General features: G+C 53.5%; 8 protein-coding genes across 8 annotated transcripts; 6 read left to right on the forward strand and 2 right to left on the reverse strand.

Annotated features, from left to right (window-relative positions):
- Positions 1-451: 451 nt before the first annotated feature.
- Positions 452-1966, forward strand: AB675_6473 (UBX domain-containing protein 10; the record flags this gene model as incomplete). Its single annotated transcript, XM_018146768.1, has 1 exon — positions 452-1966. The coding sequence occupies one exon, from the start codon at positions 452-454 to the stop codon at positions 1964-1966; it is 1515 nt and encodes a 504-aa protein (XP_018003879.1).
- Positions 1967-3443: 1477 nt separating this feature from the next.
- On the forward strand, positions 3444-4909 carry AB675_6474 (uncharacterized protein; the record flags this gene model as incomplete). The annotated part of the gene is made up of 2 exons (XM_018146769.1): positions 3444-3960; positions 4017-4909. The coding sequence occupies 2 exons, from the start codon at positions 3444-3446 to the stop codon at positions 4907-4909; spliced, it is 1410 nt and encodes a 469-aa protein (XP_018003672.1).
- A 4116-nt stretch (positions 4910-9025) lies between these two features.
- AB675_6475 (Protein BNI4) lies at positions 9026-11232 on the forward strand (the record flags this gene model as incomplete). Its single annotated transcript, XM_018146770.1, has 2 exons — positions 9026-11134; positions 11185-11232. The coding sequence occupies 2 exons, from the start codon at positions 9026-9028 to the stop codon at positions 11230-11232; spliced, it is 2157 nt and encodes a 718-aa protein (XP_018004065.1).
- Positions 11233-12177: 945 nt separating this feature from the next.
- AB675_6476 (uncharacterized protein) lies at positions 12178-13575 on the forward strand (the record flags this gene model as incomplete). Its single annotated transcript, XM_018146771.1, has 1 exon — positions 12178-13575. The coding sequence occupies one exon, from the start codon at positions 12178-12180 to the stop codon at positions 13573-13575; it is 1398 nt and encodes a 465-aa protein (XP_018004139.1).
- A 2075-nt stretch (positions 13576-15650) lies between these two features.
- On the forward strand, positions 15651-16841 carry AB675_6477 (uncharacterized protein; the record flags this gene model as incomplete). Its single annotated transcript, XM_018146772.1, has 1 exon — positions 15651-16841. One exon carries the CDS (start codon positions 15651-15653, stop codon positions 16839-16841), a length of 1191 nt encoding a protein of 396 aa, XP_018003933.1.
- An 861-nt stretch (positions 16842-17702) lies between these two features.
- Positions 17703-19919, reverse strand: AB675_6478 (Multisubstrate pseudouridine synthase 7; the record flags this gene model as incomplete). Its single annotated transcript, XM_018146773.1, has 1 exon — positions 17703-19919. One exon carries the CDS (start codon positions 19917-19919, stop codon positions 17703-17705), a length of 2217 nt encoding a protein of 738 aa, XP_018004004.1.
- Positions 19920-20423: 504 nt separating this feature from the next.
- Positions 20424-21823, forward strand: AB675_6479 (uncharacterized protein; the record flags this gene model as incomplete). Its single annotated transcript, XM_018146774.1, has 2 exons — positions 20424-21484; positions 21574-21823. 2 exons carry the CDS (start codon positions 20424-20426, stop codon positions 21821-21823), a joined length of 1311 nt encoding a protein of 436 aa, XP_018003802.1.
- Positions 21824-22079: 256 nt separating this feature from the next.
- Positions 22080-23990, reverse strand: AB675_6480 (DNA polymerase lambda; the record flags this gene model as incomplete). Its single annotated transcript, XM_018146776.1, has 1 exon — positions 22080-23990. The coding sequence occupies one exon, from the start codon at positions 23988-23990 to the stop codon at positions 22080-22082; it is 1911 nt and encodes a 636-aa protein (XP_018003895.1).
- Between the last annotated feature and the right edge of the window lie 506 nt (positions 23991-24496).

Here is a 24496-nt window from a genome sequence, read left to right on the forward strand (position 1 = left end):
CTAACGAACAGCATTCAGCATGTATATGCTCGTGCCGAGGGGACCGCGACTCACTTGAAGTCTATGCGCATTCTATTATGTTGGGAAGATGCTGGTATACCAAGTGTTGCTGCTATGAAATGCCCGGAAGATAGGCGAGTTGTCGACGAGTGTCGGAGTGTAGTCGAACGCGGGCTGCGATTCAGGCACCGCCACAGCTTCGATGTAGCTTAGCGCGCCCCGAAGCCCCGGAAGATCGCTGGCCCCGCTCATGTCCGCTGTCATAGAAAAGTGGCCCTAACGATGTCATTTTCAACACAACTGAATATCGCAGGCACCTCAGGCAACTCCTTCAACATCACTGCAACTTTCCCCAGTGCCTCTTCGACGTCCATCTAAGTATCTTTTGGACAATGGAGCACGAAACCTGGCTGCACGTGTAGGGAGAAGATTGCCTGAACGCTGCTACACGATGTCGACTCCCGATATTTCCCAGCTTACTGCGACCCAGCAGGAGGCTCTTCAGACATACACTTCAGTCACGGATCAAGATCCGCTTGCGGCCATTGCGATGCTACAACGGGCAGAATGGAACGTCCAGATAGCTATTGCGCGCTTCTTCGATGGCGAACCAACAACAGACGCATTGGCAGAAGCGCGAGCCGCCATGGCTCCCGTTCCAAGACAGACCACGAATCTTCAGTATGAGGCTTTACTCGACGCCAGCAGACCTTCCGCATCGGCGTCTCGGCCGCCAGAAGACCGAGTGGAGAAGATCGATACAGCAGCATCTGGGACCACACACCAGCAGCCGTCATTTCTTTTATCGGCACTTTTGGTGCCATTCCACCTGGCGTACCGGATATTTGGCACGCTGCTCGCGCCGTTCGGGTTCCTGGTGCCCACAATCATATCCAGACTTCTCAGCCGACTCCTCACACAACGGTCAAGACCTGTCAGGAGAGCGCTGCCTCCTGGTGACAACGCCAGGAGGTTCATTCGAGAGTTCGGGGAAACGTATGGGGACAATTCGTTACCGTTCGTGGAATCAGGATTCAACTTGACTCTCGATAATGCAAAGAAGGATCTGAAGTATCTGCTTGTGGTGCTACTCTCACCTGACCACGACGATAATGAAACATGGGTCAGAGAGACTCTCCTGAGCTCGGAGCTAGCCTCTTTCCTGGCCTCGCATAAAGATGAGGTGGTACTCTGGGGAGGCAATGTGCAGGATGCTGAAGCGTACCAAGTTTCTTCTAGCCTTAATTGCACCAAATTCCCGTTCGCCGCATTGATCTGTCAAACATCAGATACGGGCTCGTCTGCCATGACCGTGGTGATGCGTGCAGCCGGACCGATGGCAGCTGGAGAGTTGGTAGCGAAATTGGGCTCAGCAATGTCTGCACAGCAAACGCAACTACGAACCGCCCGATCTCAACGGAGCGAACAGCAGGTTTCACGGAACCTCCGTCAAGAGCAGGACTCAGCATACGAGAGGTCTCTGGCTCAAGATCGGGAAAGGGCAAGGGTACGACGCGAGGAACAGCAAGCTCGTGAGCAAGCAGAGGCAGAGGCGAAGGCTGCCGCCAAAGCGAAAGAAGATCTACAGCTGCGGACAGAACAGTGGCGACGTTGGCGGGCTCAATCTTTGCCGCAGGAACCTGGTGCCGAAGTCAAGGACGCTGTTAGGGTCAGCATCCGGCTGCCTTCTGGTGAGCGAGTGATTCGCAAGTTCCAGCCTGACGCGACTGTGGAAGAGCTATACGCCTTCATTGACTGCCATGGCATCCTTGATGGACAGTCTTCGTCAGAAAGGGCCACGGAGCCCAGTACCTATACCCACAAGTTCGGCTTCAGGGTCGTCTCGCCTATGCCTCGAGTGGTGTACGCAATAGAAGATGGGGTTACGATTGGCGACAAGATTGGAAAGGGGGCTAATCTCATTGTAGAACCGATCATAGACGAGGAGGGAGAAGAAGGGGCATAGAGCATATAGACACAATCTTAGACTTGTAACGGCCCAAGTGCAGAGTGTACTCAACGGTGCTGCCTATGCTCGAATGCTAGAAACATCCTCGTCGCTCGGTGTATGCATATTTCCTTGCCGTCCCACCGCCCCTGGACAAATGGCGACATTGACATGGTTCATGCAGGGCACTAGCAAAGCGTATGCGGTCTGGCGGGTCGCTCTGCCGAGGAGACGTACGTCAAATGATCAATGGATCCGATTCTCGACCAGGGCAGGCTTCAAGCTGACGTTGTCGCAGACGGAAGGTTCTGTATTCGGAGCTGCTCTACCTAGTTACAATGTAGCGACCCTGTGCCAGGACAGCGTAGCAAAGTCTTGAATAAGTGACACTCTCCATGGCTTGTGTTGTTCATTGAAGTCTGTCGAAGCGGATCATAGTTCCAGAAACCCAACCGGCAAGCACATTGCTCAGTGATACACAAGCAAGTGTGACGGAGAATGGCAATGTACTGTGGAAGGACCAGAGAAGAAGCCGTCGCGAATATTGAGTCTCTTGCTTCTAAGCCCCAAGGTTCCCGGTGCTACTGGTAGGCGAGTGGCGGCGGCGGCTGATGAGCGTCAGTCCCAGGGGTACTGGTCCTGTCTTGAGTCTTGACTATTGACTCTTGAGGCAGCTGCAGCAGGCATCTCAGGCTTCCATTTCCGCAAACTACTGCTCGCATGCCCCTCCAACCGGTCGGTACACTCTTAGTTACCTGCCTAGTCAAGCAAATCGGCTGCATCTGTTCGTCGAAACTAATCTTAGGCTGCCCGAGGACGGTACGAGCAGACGACTCCAACCCCACTAAATTACTATCTCCTGGACAGGGCAAGCGACTGCAGGATGCCTGCCCATAGCAGCGATTCGGCACAAGACCTCAGCAATTCTTGAGGAAATTTCGCTGCAGAATGAACGATTCCGTGCTGATGAGGAGGCTATCAAAAGTGCGGCAAGACTGGGCGCATTAAACATTCCACAGGCGCCAATCTCGGTCGATATCCCTACCCATTCGTCCTAAGCAAATCTTAGGAAACTCAGATCCAACTTGAAGTTCGACGACTGCATGCCGCTGCACATACTACTGTACAACCTGTGACTTTGTCCAATGTACCAATGATAGCCTGTGCATACAATTCTTCTGCGCTGCCGATACATTGACGACGTTGCTCACACATGATGCAGCTGCTATGAGCGCAGTTCAAACCCTTCGAAGCCCGAGAAACCGCTCCGAATCTGACGTCGACAACAACACCCCTCAACATATATCGGCTTCTCTCCTGCGACCATTTAACACACATACGAGCCTCCGGGCGGACACTCTGTGTACCCAGTCATCGGGTTCGTCGTGGTCCGTCGACAGACGATGCTTCGGATAGTGGATTGCTTGTTGGCAGACTGCACCTCTGAATAGCGCAATATCTCCAGTATACATCACGCAAGACACAAGTAAAGACCATGACTGACCAGCGGAGGCGGTCCATCGGCCATCCGCCACAGCGGTCGCTGATGGGACCACCGCCCCCGCCGGAAACCCCGTCCAGAATAATGCAACAGCCTTCACCGAACCTCTTTCCCAGCCTGCAATTCTCACCAGACATCTTTGCCGGATCTCCTTATGGTCCAGCGGCTGCTCCCATGTATCCGCAGCAGCGTCTGTTCTGGGATCCAAGCATGGGGATGGAGGACTCAACCTCGATGGCTCAATATGCGGAACCATTCGCAGTAACGCAATCGGACTTTTCAGCTTCATTCGGCTCGACAGCAACCGTTGTCCCACCCTTTGCGCCCTCGCCGATTTTGCAACAAGATCAATACTATCTCCCTCCTACTACGACCTCAATGCCTCCGACCTATGTCGATGGATCAGCCTTCCCAGCCCCATTTCATACCAGCCCTCGAGCACCACCTCCAAGGGAAGACAACCCTAGCATGTTCCTCAGCTCCCCAGCTCGTCGTTTCGGCAATGACCAGAGTACATCATACCCTGTCATGAGACACGCACAGCAATTGCCAGCTTATCACCATCAGATCGAGGAGTCAAAAAGAGAGCAAGAGGCGAAGAGGAGCTTCAAGAGAGCCGAGCACGTGCGCCTTCAATCACAAGATCTGTCATGGAGGCATTGCGAAGACCGGTGTCCCCAGTGAAGGCAGAGCGTCCGGGTCTGAAGCGAAGTCTGACCCACTCTGGAGTCAATGCTCGAGGACCGCACAATCGGCAGCAAAGTCATGTTTCATTTCTAGATTCAATATCGAATGCTTCTGGGTCCAGCAACCGGTCGCGAAATGGTCGAGCGTCGCCACTGAAATCGATGTTGAATGTCAGGCAGCCTCCGAAACGAACATCACTGTCTCTAGCCATCGATGAGAATGGAGTAGCCACGACTGTCATCACGAAAGTGGATGATCACGATGATATGGACCTTGACGACGAGTCAGATGCTTCAAGCGTCATAAGTTCACGGGACGGAGCAGATTTCCAAGATCTGAGATCACAACCCAGCTCCTTCTACGTGGACAACAACGATTTCATCCAGAGCAGTGCCCAACTGAGCACGGTCAAAGCCAGTCGCATGAGACCAGGGACTGGATCCTCTTCAGGTCCTGGCGATGCGGCACAGGCAGTCAGGGCACTCATAGATGATCGGGCTCGATCGGGCTCTGGCCATGGCAGCTCTTTGGACAGTGGCCAATCTGCTCAATTTAATTCTTCGCCTCCGGTGCCACAGGGGAATTTTGGGCACTTCAACGCAAGTCCAACAACAATCACAGACCCGGACCTTGCAACACCTAGCACAGATCGCGGCAGTCAGATCAGTCACGGTAGTACCCGGTGTGTTTGTGGCACATCGCCCGAGGATCCGGGTCTGATGCTTCAGTGGTACGTATTCTCAGCCCTTAGTCGACCGAAAGTGCAGCACTAATGCAAATGTAGCGATTCCTGCGATAAGTGGCTTCACGTTGAATGCCTCCGTATCGACTCGCAACGCATACCCAAGGATTATGTCTGTGCCTTCTGCACGCAGACACCGCTCCGGGGTGGACGAATACGCGACCCACGAAGGAACAGCATGAACACTTCGGCTGCCGTGGCGGGAAGCCACTGGCCCATAAAGGCGGCCATGTCGCGACGAAGACCCGGGGAAAAGGTCGATAACAGCACCGGTCGTCAGACCATTCCAAGGGCACGGGACTGCGTCACATTCAACCTTCACTTACTTTTCAAGACTTACTAGACACGGCCGCTCACGCAATTTGTTAGGTGCACGGCGCAAATGGCAGGCGCACACATATTCTGCCACGGTTCCCTGGACTTTCTCGATGGCGTAGTTTCGCACGGAGGTGGTGTCTCATGTTCCTGGATACAACGCCGCAGAGAGAGGTCGACTGTGGCAGGTCAGAAGACCAAAGGGTCAGCAGCAGAGTCCTTATGAGATAATAATGTATCACTGCATAGTCCTAAGTACAAATATACTTCACCTACTGTGATTTCAAGCACGACAAACAATCCCTCCACCCCTCTGTCAGTGCACCACGATGCCGATGGGGGGATACCAAGCGTGCTCGCTTGCGGTTGCCCATGTTCGCGAAGAAATCCTGCAGATTGGCACCATCCAGTGTATGTAGCTTTATGAATGAGATCGTGAACAGGAAGCCATGCTATGGCAGATCATCGATTCGCGCTGCCAAATGTACTCAAGGTACCACATCTCCAGGGTGGAGCGGGAAATGTACGCGGTACGTAGCATATAGCTGCAGCGTCACCAGGATATCTCTCGTCGGCTATATATGGCAGCCTGTATGCTTCAGTGGTAGCCGATCATAGCTGCAGTGGTCAGAAGAAGTGGAGAGCTGGTTTCAGATTGGGGGACGAACAACGGGACCGGCTGTCATCCAGAGATTCGGGGCCGTCCGTTGATGGGTGTGTGTCTTACTGGATCTCGCGCTATTATACGTGAGCGATCCTGGTGCTGTGTAGCTGTGTCAACATCCGATCAGGATCGAGGCTCCCGCAGCATTTCGAAGTATTGAGCTCAATTAGTCCGATATGAGGGAAACCGGTCTCGCTCGCCCAGTGCTGAAGATTCCGCGCGTAACATACATGTCGACGAGCACCGGGAGTGATGCCTCACCAGATTAGTTGCATGACCGATATCATAACTACGTTCAGTTGAGAGTCGGAATAATTGAAGTTTGGCGTAGACCAGTTTCAGATAGACGAGTAGCCAAGGCCAGTAAAGGCCCGTCAAGGCATTGTTGGCCATACTTCGTACGCGTGAGGTTTGACCAACCTCAAATCCTCGAAGATACGACAGTGGTTACCGTGTTCCACCGAGGTGCTCAGAGTTTGTCCCTTTCCATGTAGCTGGGCAAGAGCCGGCGTTCACCACCAATTTAGCTTGGCCAACTGACGTGGATTGGTGGGGAAATTATGCAGGCTCGATGAAACATGGCCAGGATGAGCGCGGGTCAAATCACGGTCGCGAGCCTGAATAGCTACTCGTTAGTCATGCAGATGACGGCGGACGAGAAGAGGTCGACAGGCCTAAAATCCGCGAGCAGTTCGACAGTCCGTGTTCATCGAGCTCAGTTCCGAGGAAGATGCCATGAAGCGGATATTGGATCTCGAACACCTGCACGGATCTTAGCCGGAACCAAATTTTAGGGGCATCGGATGACGCGATACAGGGTGGACTTTTTGATATTCCGGGGTATTCGATTTTTAGCTCGAGCGCTTCTCGAACGTCGAACCTTTGGGCACTCCCAAGTCGAGCCTCTCAGAGTCTCAGCCTATGCAGCCTCTCAATCATGCACAGAACTCGAGGCCACTGGCGTGACGTACAATCACCTTGAATGTCTTAGCAAGCCCGTCTAGAACGCGACATTACTGTCGGCAGGCCAAGGAGAGTAGAAGTGAAGACACAAATCATACGGTGATGAGGGGTTGCCTTGTTCCCGCCATCTCATGGTCTGGACCATGTTCCAAATCACATTCCGCTAGATGATGTTCTCGTGGCCTTACATTCCGATGCCGTGAGATGATGCTGCAGGTCTAATATGCACGAAATACGATCAAGGTGCGTGGGATGGGTAAATCGATAGGCTGTGGGAGCTTTGTGCCTGAATGCGTATCGAATGTACACTTCATCACAAACCGATTGAGAACGGACTGCTGGAGGTCGAAGATACACAGCGTCTGAACCGCCACACGGCATTAGTCCTGGCGAAGATGCTGTAAGGTGATGACGCTCATGCTCGTCTCTCTTCTGGCAGACTATAGTAGAGACAGATGCCGATTCTCTTCATCACATGCAATGTTCCTGCACTCCTGGAATGTTGGCAGCTGACATGTTCGCGGATCGCGTTGTGGTCAATGCGGCATCAACATGAATTATTGATGCTGAGTAGTCGAGGACTTGACCGCGACATGCGCGTTGAAATTGAGCTGCTGATGATTAGGCAAGATTGAGACTAGCCATGGCTATCAGGAGCAGTCAATCTGCCTGGAGTGCTTGGACTCGAACGCCCAATTGGTTGGTGGCCCTGCCCGACTTCGCCAGCACGTCTCATCGCGCGGAGTTCGCTTCGCCCTTGGCAGACTGAGGACCAACGCTGTAATGAAGCACAGCTGCTGTCCTTCAGCAAGACCCTCTAACTTAAGTAATGTCATAGAAGATGTGATAACTCGTAATGAGAGGTCTCAGGTAAGACCAGAGACCAATGGAGTGCCGCGTAGCTTTTGAGGCAAGGCGAAAAGGACGGGATGACCGAGGGTGTACTTTGGCGGTCTCCTTTACTGAAGAGCGGGGCAGATGGCCTCGAAATGACGCCCATCGCGAGCCCACTCTCCAAAGCCCTGACTCCCTGACGCCTGCTTGGGCTAGTAGTATCTTGCAGCACCTCGCAGAGAACTCGTCCGCAGGAGTCCGCCGTACACATGCAGCGCAGTCTGCAGCAAGCCCCTAACCAGATTGACTTCATCCATTCCCGCTGAGCTGCACCAACTTCTTCACACAACGTTGTCGATGTTCATCGACGAGCTACAGTATACGGTCGTCCTGGTTGTTGCCGTCGCTATCCATAGCACCACAAGACACTTATCCATTTCAAACATCATCCCCGGCCATAATAACCTGTTCCAAGCTGCCGCACGGTGCGTAAAGATACCCTGCCTGTCACTTCGGCTAAGTCAATCTCCAATAGAGTCGCAGCCTAAAGATCACTGTCTCTCCGCCGCAGTCTCGCAGTCTCCGTCCCCTGAGAGACATTGTACGGGCCTGACCCGAACTGGCCCTCAACCCTTCCCAAATAATCTTTCCCTCGACACCTGCGTCTTCTATCTACACCAGGAGTTCCTTCCTCAATTCCATCACTAAGCAGCATCTTCACCTCCCCGTTTGTATCTTCTCGTCGACATACTTTCTCACCGCTCTTCTCGTCAGAGCTATTAGGGTCGTGGCAGACGTGTTTCCCTCTTGCCCAACAACACCACCGTCGTTCGCTTCTACTCTCGATAATTCCGTTTCAGTACACGATTTAGTCACACCTTCAGACACGGCTCACGGCTCACGGACTTTGCATACTTTTGATAATATCTGAACAATCGACTTTACACGCCCGCTGCTTAAACGGCTTTGCCTCACCTCACATCCCCAATAGCGAATCTGCTACGCGGTAAGATAGCGGCCCCTTTTGAAATTGCACATCACATTCCTCAAACACCACGACTTCTTCTGCTGCTCTCTCCCCTCTTTCACCCATCTGGCACGTAGTCGACGTACACTGACACGAATCAATAGATCTGCTCCCATTAGGTCGTCGTCAATAATACTGCCACTCGAACGAAGCCCTTCGATTCCCGCCCTCGGCATCGAAACTTCCCCATTGAGCCACACTCAAGCAAAGAGATGGCCGCGTTGGTTCAGACCTTGCCTCCACAAAACACAGTATCCATGATGTCTGGTCGGCCATCATCTTCGGGCGGCCATGGCCAAACATTTCAACAAACAAGAAATTCAAACATGTTCAGGTATAACAACATGCCTCCTACAGGATACCGGGGCACAATTCACTCCGGCCCTGTGGCTCCATATGCTTTCACTAGCACACCACAGGTGGCCATGAATGCACGACCATTCCAGCCGTCCCATGCTGGTAGATCTGCCTCGACGTCGGTCCTTCCGCAGCAACAACCGTTGAGTGTTACCCAACCAAGGATACAGCCACCTCGACATCCATCTTCATCATCTGTGCCCGGTGTCCAGTCACTCGAGACCGCAGTGCCGCTCGATTTCAGTAAGATGCCGTCTCTTGAGCTGACACTACCTTCCTCGATACCTACCACTTCGCCTACTGCTCAAGCTTCGCCTGCAAAGCCATCTCCAGATCGCTACCGCAGAGCCGTTAAACGTGTTGATACCAATGATACAGGTGCCACCCGCATCTCAAATGCTCAGAATGTCGGTCAACTGTACAGTCACCCTGTCCAGTCCAACAGCTCGCCTTCGTTGAATCAATATCCATCATATCGTGGTTCAACTTACACACATCCCGCCCAGCAAAACAAGACCAGTGCCGATGATATGCTTTTAAGCCGCTCACACAATTCCGACCTTGCCTCTCGGTATCGGCGGCGCAGTCTTGGAAGCATTGATACCGCTGGTCTGATGCATGGGGCTGATGGCTCAGACACTGGATCCCCTCACCCCAACGCTTTCTTGGTTGGCCAGCCACAGACACAGGCACAGCACCAGACAGCTCAGACGACACAGGTTCGACCAACATCAGGACACACACATACCGGTAGCTCAGGGAGTGCAGCGTCATCTCGTTCTGCACGTTCGTCGAGACCTTCGTCTGCATCGAACCAGCAGCAGAGCAAGCCTCAGTCCATTCCACATATAGTCAAACAGGACGTCCGAACGCTGAACGTACGCCAAGCCGAAGTTCCGAAGAGAAATCCTTCCCCGTTATCGAGACCGGTCGACGGTGATAGCCCACAACCCAAGCCTCAGGCCCAGGCGAAGCAACCGGTTCAGCCCGCCCCCAGATCCAGCCCTGCAGCTGAGCAGCTCGCAGCTTTGACTCAAAAAGATGCTAAGAAGTCCAAATCTAAACTTCGACGAGCTTTCTCCTTCGGCAGCAGTGCTGAGCTACGCAAAGCCACAGAGAAGGCTTCCGAACAGCCCGTCAATCCTGCACGTTCCACAAAGCGCAATTCTAAGTATGAAGATGAAATGGAGCCGGAGCAAGCAAGAATTGCCGAGAAGCAGGAGGCTGCCGGTCTTGGGGAGAGCATCTATTCTGGGCAGGGGCGCTTCTTCACTGGGTCGACTGATAATCTCTCGATCTCGTCAACGGCGTCTTCGGCCTCTATCATGTTGAGGAAAATGGGCAAGGGCGTTAAGAAAGGCACTCGCTCCTTTGTCGGTCTTTTCCGACCCAAGTCAGTCGTTGGCGTACCTGCTGCTGACGGCCCCGTCAATGAAGCTAGCGTCCCTCAAGTGTCGATGGTGACTGTCGAAGCCGAGCGAGAGAAGGTGAATGTTAATGTCGATCCCCACGACCAGGCCGGTGGCGGCACTGGCTTTCCCAAGCTCGAGCGCAACTCGATTGACACCAAATTGTCGATGGAAAGTGGCACCGTCTCAAGTGACAGATCTCGGCGGAGCATCGTTGGTGGAGAGCGCGAGCGAGCTGAGGTCCTAGCAGCCGTGAAGCGCGGCATTCTCAAGCGCACCGACTCTGACAAGCCTTCTCCGAGGCTCAACACAACCCGTGGAGCGGATTTCAACCTGCCTCAGATTCCCAATATGAACGACTCACCACGCTCGAGCGCTCCCAGCACGCCAAACGACGATCCGCCTCGATCGGGACACCGTAGAACCGACTCCATTGCCATCGAGGGCGAAGACCATGACAACTACTTCGGGTCTGTTACTTCAGTCACCCGCTACGCGAGCATGGACTCGAAGTCTGGCACGCCACTGGCTCAGGCCATGCGCAACATCTCCTTCAGCCCTCGCATTCAATTCCATGATACCTGGCCGAGTGGAGAGTACGATCGTCGTGGTGACATAGCGACTTGCAACAGGTTGACTCCCATGCTGGCTCAGCAAATCAAGGAGGAGTTGAACACTTTCAAAATGGTAAGCTTGTCCCCACCTGATCACCTGAGATTCCCGCTGACAGTACTTAGGAAATGGAAGTGCACGAGTCTTCCAAGGTCTATACACACTTCTTCTAGGAGAAATAGGCCGCCTTTGAATACTGTCATCGGAGCGATGCAGCATTCTCTGACAAAGGACCTTTGCAGGTGTGGATCGATATGTCTTCTACTTGACGACTGTTCATGAACGTTTTCGAGCATGTACGCATTCAGCAGCTGTTGGTGACTAGACTCTTATCGACCAGGACCAGGGATGGTACAGCATCAGACCATTCGAAATGTGTACACATAGCGACAAAAAGCATTTCCAGACGAATTCCTTGACGATGAGTAAGGTGTTTTTGGCGCAAAAAATGGGCATCACTCCGGAGGAAGCCTTTGAGATGCTCAGGAGTTCTGACAAGTTTGGGAACAATTACGCATCGTGAGGGGCGCAGTGTCGGAGATTCCATTTGGACGCACCGGACTGCTAACAATCAAAATCAGCTTGGTCGAACAAGCCTGGATTACTGTCATTCACTTCGACTGGGTATCTCGTGATGGGCAGGCATTAGGCAACGGAAAATTCGAGCATAATTACTTGTCACTCCCAAATGTGCCGTTGCTACAGCTCGTGACCTTGACATCCGTTCTTGTATGCCCGTGCTCGTGCCTGCGTCCTACAGCTGTCCGAGACTTGTCGTGAGTCTGGTGAGTGGAATTCATATGAGACATCAACTCGCAGATAATTCTGTAGGCGTGTTCAAATAGGCTCGGCTGTTCCTTGGCAAGCCGGACTAAACCCGACGTCAGTGATCCTTCGGCAAACGCCAGCTGCAGCACACCGTCGCCTCCCATAGTGATTCGTTTTCTAATGTGGCTGTGCTGTCGAACTCGTAATACTTCTGCCCGCGAGCGTGGAGAACTGGACTCAAGCTGCTTCCTAAGCGTCGGCAGACACCGATAGCACCACCCTCGAGGCGTCCAACGGCCGCCCCGCATTCTATGCCTGCGAATCTACACGACTGACGGTCCGAATCCGAGATGAGTGACTTCAAGGGAATCATGAAGGGAGGCTGGCATCCCAAAGGCAAAGATGGAGGCAAAGAATCCTGGCGAGGCGATTTCAAGGGTATCAATCAAGTGGTAAGGAAGTCCTTCACGGCCCAGATGACCTCCGCTGAGTGCGAACAGGCTGGCTGGGTAGGGAAGGGCAAGAAGCCTGGAGACAACTCAGGCTCAGAGCATGTGTCACGACCGCTAGCATCCCTCAAAGATCCATCCTCATTCGGACCTCCGCCCAAAAACGTCAACTACCATGGCGGCGCGGCGTTGCCGAACGAGATCACGCCGCACCGAGGCGGCATAGGCGCGCCATTGACACAGGAGCAGATCTCAAGTGCAAGTAGAGCGGTCCAGCCTGAGGAAGCAGCAGAGCCGGCGAGACCTGTTCCAGCCCTACCATACCGTGCAAATACTACTGGTCTTGCTACGGATCATTTTGCCCCTCCGCCAGTTCGCAGAGATCATCCTCCGGCAGAGCCTGCGCAGGCGTCGACACCCAAGCCTGGTCTCCCGCCTAGGTTACCTGCCCGCCAGAACACTAATGAAAGCGTAACTGCGAATCCACCGCCATCCTATGATGCAGTTGCGGCTCCAGCTCCTCAATCAACGACTGGTATTACCCTGAACAGAAGCGCCGTCAACAGGCTCGGCAAGGCTGGTATCAATGTCCCAGGCCTCGGCATTGGCAGGACCGATTCCGGCGCAACAACTTCGCAGGACAATCCGTGGAAGGGCGAGCACAGCCAGAATCAAACACAGACGTCTGGCAATACGATGTCAGAATTACAGTCTCGTTTTTCGAGGATGAACAGCAGCGAAAGTGCTTCTCAAGTCCAGCCAGCAGCAGCTACCTCGCCGCCTACGATGCAGCAGACAACTTCCGCCTTCAACACAGCGCAAAATTTTCGCCGGGATCCGTCATCTGTATCCGTGAGTGATGCGAAAGACGCTGCCACTACAGCCAACAGCGCTGCCCGCTCAGCATCTGCTTTCCGCGAGAAACACTCGGGTTCTATTGCAGCCGCCCAGCAGCGAGGCAACGCCTTCAATAACAAATATCAAATACAGTCACGCTTCGAGAAGTTCCTTGATAAGCATGCACCTTTGGAAGACCAGCAGCAGCAAGGGCAACAGTCCGGACAGATTCCAGCTGTGTCAACGCCGTCGCCAATCGCTCAACAACCTCAGCCACAGTGGCCCCAACAGCATCCCAGTGCAACACCGATAGTGCAGACTCCCAGCTCAGAAATATCGGCATCAATATCTCGAAAACCTCCCCCACCGCCCCCGCCGAAGAAACCGAGCGGTATGCATGGAAACTCGGTGGGGAGTCCACCACCGCCAGTGCCGCTTGGTACAAAGCCAGGATTCTCGTGATATGGTAGAGGAAAATCTGTTGGAGATGTCACTGAAGTCTGTCCATAGGGCGCTGCACAATATGTTCCTGGTCATCAATTCTCCAGCTGCCTGGCAAGGTCCAAGCAACTAGTCGGGTCAATTCCTTAACTGAAGCTGAACGTATACACTTGATCCAATCGGCGATCAAAGCCTCACACGCGTTCAATACTCATTCAAAGTCCAGATTTCACTACGCAGTTCACCCACCTGCTGTCGAATTGCACCGAAACGCGAACTCGAGTCACTGTTCGGCAGCCGAAGCATCTCATACAAGTTGTGCTAGCATCAACGGAGCCCTGAGTACACTGTAAATCGAGAATGTAAGGTTGTGCCTTGTACTTTCTATTTGTGGGCACAAGAAGGCCTGCAATGACGCCCAGGTTCTACAGCCTTGCATGCAGGATGGTACCAGATTTTGATCCGGGCCAAGGGCGGAAAGCTTCTTCAGACGGCGCGATGTTTGGTCTAGTCATATATTTGATGGTTGGGGCTGCTCGCATGGAGTATGCTCATCCTAATGTTCGGCATTATTGAGCGCATGTTCCTCGCCATGCAACTGTATACATACTTGAGACTGCCAGCTGTACGAGAAAGTTGACGTTGAAGTTGACGTAAGCTGAAAGGTGATCGGAGTTGGCTCTAAAGAGGCTTAGGGTCGGCGGTCAGACCGCCGACATCCGTGGCCCTCCTGGCTGCATGAACAGTATTCACAGTCTCGACGGTCCACGCACGGCTTGACGAAGGCGCTTTAATCCTGGCAAGAAGCAACACGCCATGTCTCACTATCTGGTCAGTTCGATGGCCACGTGCATGATTAAAATGCTACTGAAGGCGTCATGATTGTGCAGAGGAAAGCAGCCGTCCTCGGTTCAAGTGTGCTCGACACCATATCTCCAAAGGCGACTGCCATAATGGGCTCCGGAGTCCGTAGTCCCAACGACTTGCAGCTTGCATGCTGCACGATAGTCTTGTCGTTCTTACTCCAGATTCCCGGGCTGCACTGCATGCTGTGGTGCCTTATCAAGGTTAAGAAGACATCGGTGCAATATCAATGTAACTGATTTTGTGCATCCACTCTACATGAATGCTATTTAGCCCAAGAGGAGAACGCATTCCTGTCGCGTATGATATAGCATAGCTGCGCGACAATGTGGACGATCAAGGAGTCTCCCAAGCAAACAACTAAAGATAGCGCACGCCAGGACTTGACTGTATGGTAATCGCTTCCAAGCTGAGGATAGCCAGGCACGCCAATTCAAACATTGGCCCTGTATCTATTCTGCCTTTATTCCTTTGCTGAATCCCTGCCTCGGACTTCCGCTCATCGAATCACGCCGCCCACGCGAACTGGCTTCCAAGCTGGCTTTCCTGCACCGCCAACGACTCGAATGCCGCCGCCCGACTTGCCCCATCCACTGAAGTTTCGAAGCCGTCTTAGCGGTCGATTCTTGACTCAGACTCGCCTATTGTTGTGTGCAGTGTCTAAGGCTTCGAAGCTTGCTGGCCCTTCACGCCTGGCGTCCCGCCGAGCGAGTACGTCGTAGTTCATCGGCTGTCACAGGCGTACTAGCCCCTCTTCTGCCAGGCTTCAAAATTGTCCAAGACTCTTCGACTCATCCCTAGGTAATTGACTTTGTTCAATTTCTCTACCAACACGAGGCAGTTTTCCACAATCGTTGTGCTTTCCTGGCAAGCAAACTTGTTCCAACTCCCCAGCCGCAACAGTGGTCGTATCTCAACACTGCGCAGCGCGTAATCGGCCCCAGTGGGCTATCTATCAATCGGCATTCCAGCTGGATCAACTGAAACCCAAAACGGCCTCCTGATCCTACGCAACCTGCCAGGCCGTTCCGCCTTGGTGTCGCCCCGAGCCTTTGCTTGCTCAAATCCTGAACTGCGCCTTAACGTCTTGCATCAAGGTGTGCTAATCACTGCACAAGCCCGACGCTGCTCGTAGCCTCAGCTACCGAGCTACATCTCGACCACGGTCCCCGCCAGGGCACATTCTTTTGTCAACCGTCAAGATTTCGCGCCCAACCCCAGCATTCGGCGGCATGTCAGCGCCGGCTCCCAACCCGCAGCAAGACAAGATCTTCACCTTCACGATCACGGGAGATAATGGTAATGTGCAAACATTCACGCGGACAGCTGACACTGCCGACTTCGGTAGTTTAACGAATAACGCTGCCTCCTTCGAGTCTGATTTCACCCGAACAACGGCAGGAACGGCGGAAACCACAACTAGTGGAGCAAGCGTCGCCTCTGTAACACAAAGCGAGTCGATTCCGACCATACCTTCGACACTGTTAACATCAACAACACCAACACAGGACTCTGCGTCCGCTGCACCCGAGGCTTCTGGTGTCAGTAGCGGATCTAACGGCGAGAATCCATCAGTCTCAGACAAGGCCTGTAACAGTATATCATGCAATGCTGGACTACAAGCAGCCATTGCTGTCCCAGTGGTAGTGATCTCACTGCTCATACTACTTCTGGCCTTCTGCTGTATACGAAGGCGGAAGCGGAGGCAGGCAGGGAGGGAAGACGTCGCTGTAGCCTCGATGTCAGAGAAGAGGAAGAAACTACCGAAGAAGTGGTCACGACATCTGCGGATATTCTCATTCGATGCTGAACTACTGATGGGAGGACGGTTCTCAAGCAGCAATAGTCTGCGAAGCAGAGAAACAGGCAGCCAACGGAGCGGGCAACGGGCACACACTGCCAGCCCAAGCATTCACAGCGTCGATGAAGAAGTGGCACCCCCATACCGAGATGCCATATCCCACACGCAGCCGCCTTCTACTGTCCCAATGGCGCTGGGAGCAACGCCGACAACGTCTGATCCCTTCCCTCGCCCTAACTCTGTGGCCACCGCTTCTACCGCACCACCTGCCTACCCAGCTGCTAGTGGTGCAACTGCAGCAGGTGCTGGCGCAACTGGACTGGCAGCTGTTACAAACCTCTCGCGTGCCAGCTCTCGCGCTTCTACAACGTCACAAACGCCTGTCTCCACACGCTCTTTGAACGATCCCTTCAGGAATGACATAGTCTCACCTGTCTCACCAGACGACACCCGTTCACCATTCTTAGACCCGCCTATCTCGCCGAGTCAGTCGATCAGGCGGCCTCGCGGGGACGACTTCGATGATGCGCAGTCTACAATTTCGAGCGTAGCTGAAGTCGCTAGTTTGAGGGAAGCACAGGTCGGCAGGAAGCTTAGCACGAACCAGGGAAGGCGGGTCTGAGGCTTGCAACAACAGCATTCTGCGCGTAGATCAGTCGTTCTGGAAGGGTAGTACTGCCATCGTCACCTTGCAAGTGCCTCACTTCGGTTCCGGGACGTCCATGTGCGATAATGCGATGTCTGGTGAAGGTCAAAACAAGTCTACGTTCTACGCGGACTACCCGAACCACCAACCTGCAATGCCTCGCGCCGGGCCACAACTCGAACTCGATCAAGGGAGGCAGGCTGTGCCTCCTTCGCATGCGAGGCGAAGCCTGTGAGAAGGAAGATGTCTCAGCACATATGGCGGGCGCAACAGTGGAGGACGGGAAAGAGCAACAGAGGAGATCGGAAGGAGCGACGATGGAAGATAGGGGGGAGCAACATTGAAGACAGGAAGGAGCATCAATTGAAGACGGGAACGAGCAACAGTGAAGACCAGGATGGAGCAACGGATTGAGTCACGGAAGGAACAGTGAGCTCCGGTTGCTGCAATCTGGCTAGGGCAGCACGTGGCCTCATCTGGCTCAAAAACTTTGTACGTGGTAACAAGGGGAATGGAAATGCTCATAACGAAGCACATTGCAAGCGAGGTCCTATACCGACGTGAGGCGAGACAGCGAGAATGATAATATATTGCCACCTACCCTGGCACTAGTAGATCTGTCCGTCCGTGGCTGGAAGCGATGCTTGCTTTGCCCTTGTCAACTCCTGCAGGAGGTCCCGTGTCTAGTACATCGCAAATAGCCTAAGCTCCTGGGAGATCCGTTCGGGGTTTTCTCGCATCATTGTGCAATGCCATCGATGTGCATCTGGTCCGGACATGAGATCAGTCCCAGCCTCCTTCCGGGTCCGCCTAGAGCACGAAGCCGCTCGATCACTTTCACCGACCGCCAGAGAATCCAGGCTTGTATTCCACCAGCCCGCCTCTGGAGATCTCGCGCAGCGCCATCGTAGCATACTGGCTCGTGCCCAACTGCAATTTGAGTATCGCTGCAGTCTTCATTCTTTTCACCTCCTTGTCTTCACTGATCTCAGCACTTTGCGCGTTCTGCTGAGTGTCGCTTTCCTGCTGACCGGCCTCCTCGCCAGCCTCAACGTTCTTCTTTCTCCCGTCCTCCCTGCGCCCAAACAACTTCTCACGATCTGTGTCAACGAATTGCTCATTGTCGTCCGTGTACGTCCTCACGTCCACGGTATAGCTCTTCGCAATCCTCGCCATCACCTTCCGGTAGCTTCCGCTGAGGCTGAAGTCCTTCTGCGAGCGGCGCATGTCATATGGATCCAGTCCGTCTTCTCCCATAACTTGCTTGTAGAACTCACCTCCACTGGCATTCTCGGGATAGATGATGTCGAAGCCAGGTAGTGGGAGGACAATGTCGAAGATCGAGTAGGCACCGCTGGAGGCTTCCGTGGCTGTAAGAGGGCGGGCGCGTTCAAACGCATCATTCTTGTTGGCAGGGTGTTGACTTCGGGCGCGGTCGTCGCCTGCGGGATGAATAATCACCTCACCTTCAGGATCGATGCCCTCAGATGGGCCGTCAGCGATCGACGTGGAGCTGGTATCTTTGTCTTTGTGTTCGGTGACGAGCACGAGATCGCCTTCCATGACTTTGTTGCCGTACACCTTCCATCTGTTCGTGGCGGCCTTGTTCCATATCAGGGACTGGTAGGCGTGGACGTACATTTGGCGCATGTTTCGCTGTAAGGTCATGAGCGCTCCAAGGTGATCGTTGGGGTTGCGGCCTAAAGCACGAATGATAGACGACTCGGCGGACCAGCGCTTGGGCATGACGTCCATGGCGTCGCGCATCGAATTCGTGTCGCGGAATATCTTTATCGCTCGGGCACGATCACGGTCGTCGCGGCCTACATCAGCTCCGTCCGCTAACGAAGCTGCATTGTAGTCGAGAATGGAGTTGCACGCGGCCTCGAAGTCGCCTTTGAGGATTTGAAGGCCGAGAACGTCGGAGCTGATTGCGAAAGTGCCGAAGCGTTGGAGGCCGTAGTAGTTGAGGAAGCCATTGGTTTGTAGGCTTGACAAGGAGGCTTCGAGAGCTGCCTGAACTCGAGAGACATCATCTGTCTTGCCACCCACGAGCTGCACATCACGAACGGTGATTGTGAACTCATTTCCGGAAAGGTCGCCAAGCTGAAGGCCGGAAGGATGATACTCGAAGTCTCCCAGTGTAGCATTCCTCATCGTTGGGTTCTTGTTCAAAGCGGCTAATCTCTCAGCCTCGACACGCCAGACACTAACACGCTGAACGGTCGCAGCTCGTCGATCTTTCGTGCCGGCGATCTGGAAGTCTCGAGCATTCTTCTTGAGGAGGTATGCGAGGAAAGAAAGGCTCTCCATCGTGTCCTTCATCTCCTTGTACAAGGTAAAGTGGCAGTGCTCGCCACCTCGCTCGATCCATGACAGCTTCCCTACTCGTGATTGATGATTGTTGCGAAAATTTGGATTGGCCGCAGAGAGCACAAGTAGGCCATCTTTGTTCGTAGAGGAGTCAATCCTTGAATGAAATATATTCCTTATGGCCTGGTGGATCTCTGTTCGCACCATACGATCTGAAGTGAAAGGCGTGTTGACGATTGGATGGTCTCGTGATCGTTTCTTGGGATGCTCTTTGATCGAAGCAAACAGGGCTAGGATCTCTCCAACAGCAGTCTCACCTAGATAGCCAACGAGTTTCTTGCGGTCTTCGGCTGAGATGGCGGATTGTGTCGACGTGTCATCACTGTCCGTCGTTTCTGTAGGAGTGGCTTCGTTCTCGTCGCCATTGCTGGCCTTTGGCCCGGGATCATTTGAGGCTGTACCATTTTGAGTCTTCGTGTTCTGGCCCGCTCGGTCATAAGTGGTCTTCTGCAGATGCAACACATTTCCATCGGGAGTTACTTCATTGACGAGGAAGTCAGTATACCGCTGCTTGACAACACCAGTGACAGGCGTCAGCTGTTCTGTGACACAGGCCGAAATTCCGAGTTTCTGCTCCCTCTCTATGACAGCAATGACTGCCGGATCCGAAAAAGTTGACAGAACTTCGTCACCCGAGATCTTTAGCCTCTTCGTTGGTCGCTCTTCCATAGCTTCGCTCATCATGAATGTAGATCACCTACCGCGTGCGAAATGATATATCATAAACACTCGAAGCGCACATTCGAAAACAACAGCACAACGAAGTCGTGTATAAATATCGAAAACTTCAATGCTGATCTTTCATTGGTCAAATGAATGGACGAACCCTAGGCTACTCAGAGACTAGCTCACGAAGTCAGGCAGTGAACGCATTGAAGTCCACCCCGGGAAGCTTCGCAACGACAGCGCTTCGCAAGGTGAAGCAGATCTTTTGTACGAGCAGGAGTATCTAATGTTGGCAGAAGCGTCAAATGAAGCTTTAACTGCGGCTAGGCGAGTGCAGATGCCATGCGACTCGACTTGCAAAGCATGCCGCTGCATCATTGGGGTTAGGTGGGGAGATGCCTCGGGGTAAGTCGTGGGGCAGTTGGAGTACTACATCAGCAGGAGCATATTCACGACGACCGACCGCGGTTTCCCAAACGCCGCCCATAAGGTCATCGACGTACTGAGAAACCAACGACAATGGGATCCCTTGCACCTTCAGCACCATTGACGCGTCTCTGCGCGCGCCGGATCGCTCAGATTGCCAACAATCCCTTAGAACCTCGACTAAAGGAGAAGGCAACACTCGCTATACTTGACTACCTTTCTTCCGTCTCCGCCGGCCTACAAGCACCATGGGCCGGCGACGTAGCGAAGTATGCTTCAGCGCGCGAGTCCGGACCTTGCTTCACCTTCGCCAACAAGAAGAACGTCACGGCTGAATCTGCTGCGTTCTGTAACGCACTACTTGCTCACAGCGCCATCCGGGATGATATGCACTTGCCTTCGAACTCACATATTGGGAGCATGGTCATTTCTGCTGCCCTTGCTATCGCACAGCGAGACGGCGTGTCGGGTGAAGGTCTTCTGAAGGCGGTTGTAGCTGGGTACGAGATGTCAGCGCTGCTCGGCACGGCTTTCCAGCAAACACAGGGCTACAACCGACATATCCGACCCAGCGGCTCTTGTGGCGCATTTGGTTCTGCTGCTGCTGCGCTGGTCACGAACTTCGACAAGGTCAACGAGGACGTGGCGACCAACGCGTTGGCTTTTGCCGCGAACATGGCGAGCGGTTTCAACCAGTGGGCATGGACAGGTGGTGTTGAGATCTATACCGAGATGGGCACCGCTGCTCAGTCTGGTATCATCGCGTACGATGTGGCCAAGGCGGGGTTGCAATGCAGCGAAGATGTTCTGGAGGGCAAGGCTGGCTACTTTGCTGCATACAGTGTCGGCAGCAAAGCAGAGAAGCTTTTCACCGAATGGCTAGACAGTGAGATCGGTAGGGGCATCATGGAGGTCACTATGAAGCCAGTCCCAGGTTGCAATTATGCACAAACGCCGATCGCTGCTGGTATGAAGGCTTCGAAGCCGTATCAGGAGAAGAAGCAACAGAATCCGGAGCTGAAGATCGAGGAGATAGTCGTGAGGTCGACCAGTGCGGCTAAGAACTACCCAGGCTGCGATAACCCTGCGAAGAAGTTTGAGACCGTCCAACAGACAAAGATGAGCATTCAGTACGGTGTTAGCGCTATGCTATTGTACGGGACGCCCTCAGAGGAGACTTTCCTCCGATTTGATGACAAGGACATTACTGACCTCGTATCGAAATGCTCGATCACTCCTTTAGACGAGTTCGATCAGGCATGAAGGCCGAAAGGCGGCAACCCGCGAGAGTCGAGCTGAAGCTTTCGGACGGTAGCACCATAACGGAAGAGCTTAATGATGTGCCGTGGGTCAACGCAAGTGGCATCAAGGCTCGCTTCCAGACCGAAATGGAATCGCTGGCGAAGAACAGCAACCCGGAAGAACTGCTCAAGGTCCTTCAAAATCTCGAGAAGCAGACCGATGCTGGTCAACTGATGGCTCACTTCCAATGAGATAAGTCTTCTGAAGCGACATTCCGTGCGTCAAGTGTTGTGTCAAGGATTGCGATGCTCCGGAGGTCGATATGTAACACCGAGAATCGCGAAAATTTTCTCTTCGCTATGAGACTCAACGAGCTCTCCTTCTGTAAGCTTCTCGCGGTTCTTTCCTCGCAGAACATTCTTGTACCTACATGCCCATGTCAGTGAAGTACATTGAAAATCTAGCGAAAAGCCACTGGGGTGCGCCTCGAATGCTTTGCATGCGCACTTACAAGCCATGCTGATTCAGCCGCATCTTCTTACGACTTGCCAGTAGACGGAGGCTTCTGTTGAAGAAATCATTGCCAGTCCAGTAGATCAGTGCCGCACCGAGTTCTTCCCATGGCACGAACAGGATATCCAGACGCCGCCATATGGACTGTCCCGGCAAGACTGAAGCACCCATCCATTTGGAAGGAGTTTCTTTGTCGGTCCAGTGGCCTGAGGCAAGCTCGGCTACTATGAAGCCCTGTTGCTTGAGCTGAGGAATGAGTGTATCCATCACAACCGTCTGAATCTGCTCCATTCCAGCGCCCTCCTTTGTGATGAGGATGTCTATGTCACCGGAGTCTGGGCTGCCCCGTCGGAATGAACCTCCAATGTACATTTTGAGCTCTTGGTCGGTCTGTTTGAGCGCATGGTCAACGATAAGGCCGTGCTGCACGACTTCCGCCCGTGGAATGCGAGTCTCGAAGTCGTCGAAATGCTCAATCCCTATGCGTTGATTTGGGGTAAGACCAACGTACCGCTTCAGGTCATCGAGTGTTGTATAACCGGCGGCGACCCAAGCGGCTGCTTGTGCACCACCAACCCCATACACCCGGGAAAACAGAACACGTGTCTTGTGGAGCGGATCGTTGTTAGCCTCATCAAGTCGGGCCAGTCTGCCTTTTGTGACGATTTCCTCGATCTTCGGTGCGATGCTCGCGCCAATGCCTCGTATCTTTGCTGCCTGCTCCTCGGTAGCCACCAATTCCTTCTGTCTTGCAAGAGCAGAAGCGGCTTGCTTGAATGCTCTTGCTCGCCACTGGTCGGCAGTATTCGCATCGTAAATCTCCGCCATTTGATTCAGTAGACGAATAGTGACTTGATTGGGATTGGAAGAAGATCGATTGCGCTCGTTCTTGTTCATACACGAAAAGCTGCCGTGCTCAAGGTTGCCGTTTGAGGACTGCTCGATCACATAGTTGCCCTCAAACTTGGAGGATGGATCATGCTCCATGAGATCCTCAATGGCGGGATCGTTCTTGTCCATCTCCTTCTGCAACAGATCGAGTTCGTCTTGGTCGTCTGTCTGAGCATTTTTGTCGGTCTCGTTCCGCGACAGCTCGGGGTCGGCTTCACTAGCTGCCCGGCCATTCTTTTGCGGGGTCGTTTGTCCCACGTTTCGCTGTTTGGGTTCGGCGACCATGAGGTCGTGATCGGTGCTAGGTGCTGGTCTTTTGTCTGTTGAACTGGTTTGGTGAAGACTAGTAGTACCTGTCGCTCCTTTCACGCGGAACCTATGCTGATCTGAATCTCGCAGACCATAAAGCAATGATTCAACAACCCAAGTCCAGTTGACCATGGTTATACCAGTAGGGTGGCACTTGTCCGGCAGCTCTTCCAGCGCCTGGCTCAGAGTCCAATTGGAGTCCACAACAATGTGTGTTACATTCTTGGAGAACTCCGCTGCGAGGCGGGCACCATGCTTCTCGGCTTCGTCGATTTGACTTTGCTGCAGACTTGTGAGGCCACGGTTTGGAACGAAGAGGAAGCACATCTCTGGCGGGAAAATGAGGGCTTGAGCTGGCACAACAGTCTCCTGCTTGCGTTTAGCATTGCGCTTCAGCTTAGATGATGGTGGTACAGCATCTGAGCGAGCGCGCTTCAGGCTTGCTGTTGGTCGTCCAGGTGCACTTGCTGCAGGCAGTAAGGTCACGGGCGGGACCGGCGCGGTGAGAACCTGCGGGCTCGAGGCAGCTTTCTGCAGAGACGGTTTGACAGATTTAGAGCGGGTTGACCTTCGCGTTGAATCAGGTCTCAGGGCGTCCTTTGCGCCAGAGGATGTATCGAGCTGGGTCTCGGAGTCGCTGAGATCGTCCAGCTGATCCAGCCTATCGAAGAACTCCTCCCGTGCTTTGCGTCGCTGTGACGCCATAATGCCCCCCCGTCGAGAAAAGAAAGATGATGATTAATGAAATACAGTACAACCGAGAACCCACTCATAATTGCGCCAGGGTATGCAGAAGGAAAGCACGCGTCGACAACGTGCGGAGCGTTGGGTTTCAGATGATTAGTGAAGTTGGAAAGGTGGCACAGATGTGCTGTGCGAGAGTGAAGCCGCGAGCCCCGCCATCGATCTCATAGTAAGTGCAAGTTTCGCGCGCAGTATCATCAGCGAATTGCAACCTCTCGCCAGGTGCTGACATGAGAAGAACCTGAAACTCTGGGGTCTGATGTCACCTGCGTAATGCAACTTCTGAAGACGTGAGGTTGAAGTTGAAGTGAGGTACCATAGAACCTTAGAAGCTGTCGCGGTGCGCGACCCAACAGCGCCAAGCATTCACGAAATCACGTGCAAGATCTTCCTTGATCTCCTCGACGTTCACTGCAGCTCGCTGCTCTGACTGCATCGTCGAAGTCGCCAGACCAAGCACACCGGCC

This window comes from Cyphellophora attinorum (assembly GCF_001299255.1).
Source record: "Cyphellophora attinorum strain CBS 131958 chromosome Unknown Contig4, whole genome shotgun sequence".
NCBI lineage: Eukaryota > Fungi > Ascomycota > Eurotiomycetes > Chaetothyriales > Cyphellophoraceae > Cyphellophora > Cyphellophora attinorum.